The following is a 2,975-nucleotide window of genomic DNA, read 5'->3' on the forward strand; positions in this document are numbered from 1 at the left end:
TTTTAATAAACTTCTATTTGTTCAACGACAATCATCTCAAGTGTACACACAAAAGGAGCTGCGATGTCAAATGGCGCCGATCCATGATCCAATCCCTAACGAAAATTGCATTGTAACAAGAACCACAATCTATCAAAAGGAAATTTATCCCAACAGATTGATGCCCAACCGTGACAGGGAAATGAACCTTTCCAATGGCATTGGCTGGTTCTCCGTTGAATCCAATGATTGGGTTACGGTCTTCTATGATCAAGTCCTCTGAGAGTTTCATTCTAGAGTAAGCCCTGGTGAATAACACGCTAGCTGAGCTTCCTGTGTCGATAAGAATCTTACGCACCCTAAAGATTCCTATCCATGCAGTAATGACAACAGCGTCATTGTGATGGTAATAAACCCCTTTTAAGGTCATTCTCGGTGAACTTCAACTCGTGGCCTTCATAGGTCTCCAGATTGATACCTTGGTCAAAATTGAAACCGCTGACTGGTAATGATCTTGTATATGACAAAGTTTCAAGCGTGTTTCTATCTTACGCTGACGGCGAGAGACGCTATCGACACGTGCGTGGCATACATCGATAACGTTATGGTCAGCCAAGTTGATATGGCCTGACCGAGGTTTGTTTTGAACAAACTCAGTAAGCTGTCCCTCATCAACGAGGCGTTGAACTTCTTTCTTTAAAGCTCTGTAGTGATCTGTTTCATGCCCAATATCATCGTGATATTTGCATTTTTTATTTTTATCCCGCCTACCTATAGGATCTTCTGGCAGTGGCCGAGATGGCCGTAACATTTTTTTAGTTCTGATTTTTTCGTATAGGTCTGCAAGGCCAAGAGTCAAAGTGATGAATACCTTTTCATCTAGATTTGGGGCCTTTGTATTATTTTGAGTACTCATTTTGTTACCTTGATTGGTAATCTTATCCTTTGTGGAGTCCTTGGAAATGGGATCTGCGTCATCCTTTCTCTGTCGAGACTTTTGATCATCTTCCACTCGAACGTACCCTTCTACTCGGGTGAATAAATCAGAGAGGGTGGTAGGCGGCTTTCGAGTAAGAGAGTTGTAAAGTCCATCTCTGTCGAAATGCAATGCTTGATGTAATGCATGTATTGCGAAAGCATCACTCACATCCTGAACTTTGGCGTGAAGCTTCCTGAATCGTCGTACCAAACTCTTGATTGTTTCACCTTTCTCCATAGCGAGATTGAACAGTGTGCTCGGACTCTTCTTCGTCTTCATATTGTACTGAAAACATTCAACAAACATATCACTGAGCTTGGTAAATGAATCAACTGAACGCGGAGCCAACTTGTTGAACCAGGACAGTGTGTATCCTTTCAACGTTGCTGGAAAAATACGACACATTAACGACTCATGAAATTCCCATAAGGTCATAGCTGCTTGGTAGCTCATGACGTGTGATAAGTGCTCAAAAAGTGCTATTTAACCCTCGATTATGCCTCTTGTTTAGCCATCTTAGTGGACTAATAGTGTTTATAAGTTGTGTTTTAAGATTCTACAGGTGAAAAAGAGAGTTTTGTAGAATATTAGAGAAAATGGGGTAAAACAAAGCAATTCGGAGAATTAAGGATCACATGGGAGGCCCGTGGACAATCATGGAGAAGGCCAAGGAATTGGAGCTATTAAAGATGTGACTTGGACCTATTTTAAAGTCTATTTGGAAGCCCAAGGCCAAAGGATTCGTTGCTTGGACCAAAGCCCGCAAAAGAGGATAGAAGGATAGAGCGTAAGAGAAAATCAGCTTATCGTGCCCTGACGATGATGTATCGAGCGCCCGAGACGATTGATTGCGTCCCGGGACTCATAGATCGGCGTCCGGACACATTGATTAAGTCTGGGATGCATGAATAATGCGTCCGCACGCATGAATCGACTTCAGAGCCAATTCCTTCTCAGTTTGAAGACGAAGTCGACTGAAGAAGTCTATTTGTATTAGGAAACAAATGACGGTTTGGAATGCTTCTAGAGCTCATTGTAACCCCTATAAATAGAGGACCTAAGTGCCTCATGTATTTGGCCAATTCACTTATATTCTTGTCTCCAGAACTTGAGGTAGAGAGTCTTAATAAATTATTCTTTCTAGTCTTATGTTCTTCAACTCTTCTTCTTGTTGTTCTTCCTTCTATATGGAAGGCTAATCTTCTCCTTCAAGAGTTGACTTTGACTTTTTAGCTTTGAACGGGCTTTAAATGGGCTTTTTCTACTCGGATCTTGGCCTTTAATCAAATAACTTCTTAACAACCAACCCTTGCTCCATTATCTCACAAAAAGGGCGCATTTCTGCACATATTCGACTCAAATGCCTGAAATACATAAGAACACGATAACAGTACTAACTCTTACTTATTAATCACATAATTGGTAAAAAGGTAATATTATTAAAGAGTTAAAACTACAGTTTTGGACTCTTATCAAACCACCCCAAAATAGCATTTTGCTTGTCCTCTAGCAAATATGAGAAATTAGAATAAGTGACCAAAAATGGAGTTCTAACTAATCTCGTTTCACCAAGTGCGATTGCATTGACCATATGCAACAAGGCCTTAAACCATTAGGTATTCCCTAGTAGACGAGTTATAGCCTCGTGAGAGTTTTCCAGTGAAGGTACTCACAAACTTCATCTATACTACAACGACTAAGAAATAAAACTATTGTTTCATTATTTATTGTCTCAATTATCTATACATCCCACTAGCAATGAATACAGAATAATCAAGTCGAAACCTAAGCTAATATATGCATAATAATCAATCATCTACGAATAAACATATATGCAATGAGTAATACTATGAAATGCACTCACAAGTTCGTTTCTTAAACTTTGGAATAACGCCCCACGAAGTAGGTCCTCACATAAATGTCAAGACAAAACACTTCTGATTTTTCTCGCTCATGTTTCGCTACTCCAAAGTATAGTGGGCACACTTTACCTTGCAATCTCAATGACACACAAGGA

At 40.0% G+C, this 2,975-nt stretch overlaps 1 protein-coding gene across 1 annotated transcript; it reads right to left on the reverse strand.

The window, feature by feature from the left end:
- Positions 1–421: 421 nt before the first annotated feature.
- Positions 422–1,393, reverse strand: LOC147525689 (uncharacterized). Its single transcript, XM_086580371.1, has one exon. It carries the CDS (start codon positions 1,391–1,393, stop codon positions 422–424), a length of 972 nt encoding a protein of 323 aa, XP_086436497.1.
- Positions 1,394–2,975: the final 1,582 nt, after the last annotated feature.

This window comes from Coptis chinensis, chromosome 1 (assembly GCF_015680905.1).
Source record: "Coptis chinensis isolate HL-2020 chromosome 1, ASM1568090v1, whole genome shotgun sequence".
Taxonomy (NCBI): Eukaryota; Viridiplantae; Streptophyta; class Magnoliopsida; order Ranunculales; family Ranunculaceae; genus Coptis; species Coptis chinensis.

Coding starts and splice junctions, on each gene's coding strand:
- LOC147525689 (XM_086580371.1), bottom strand. CDS start 1,393: ATGACCTTATGGGAATTTCATGAGTCGTTAATGTGTCGTATTTTTCCA.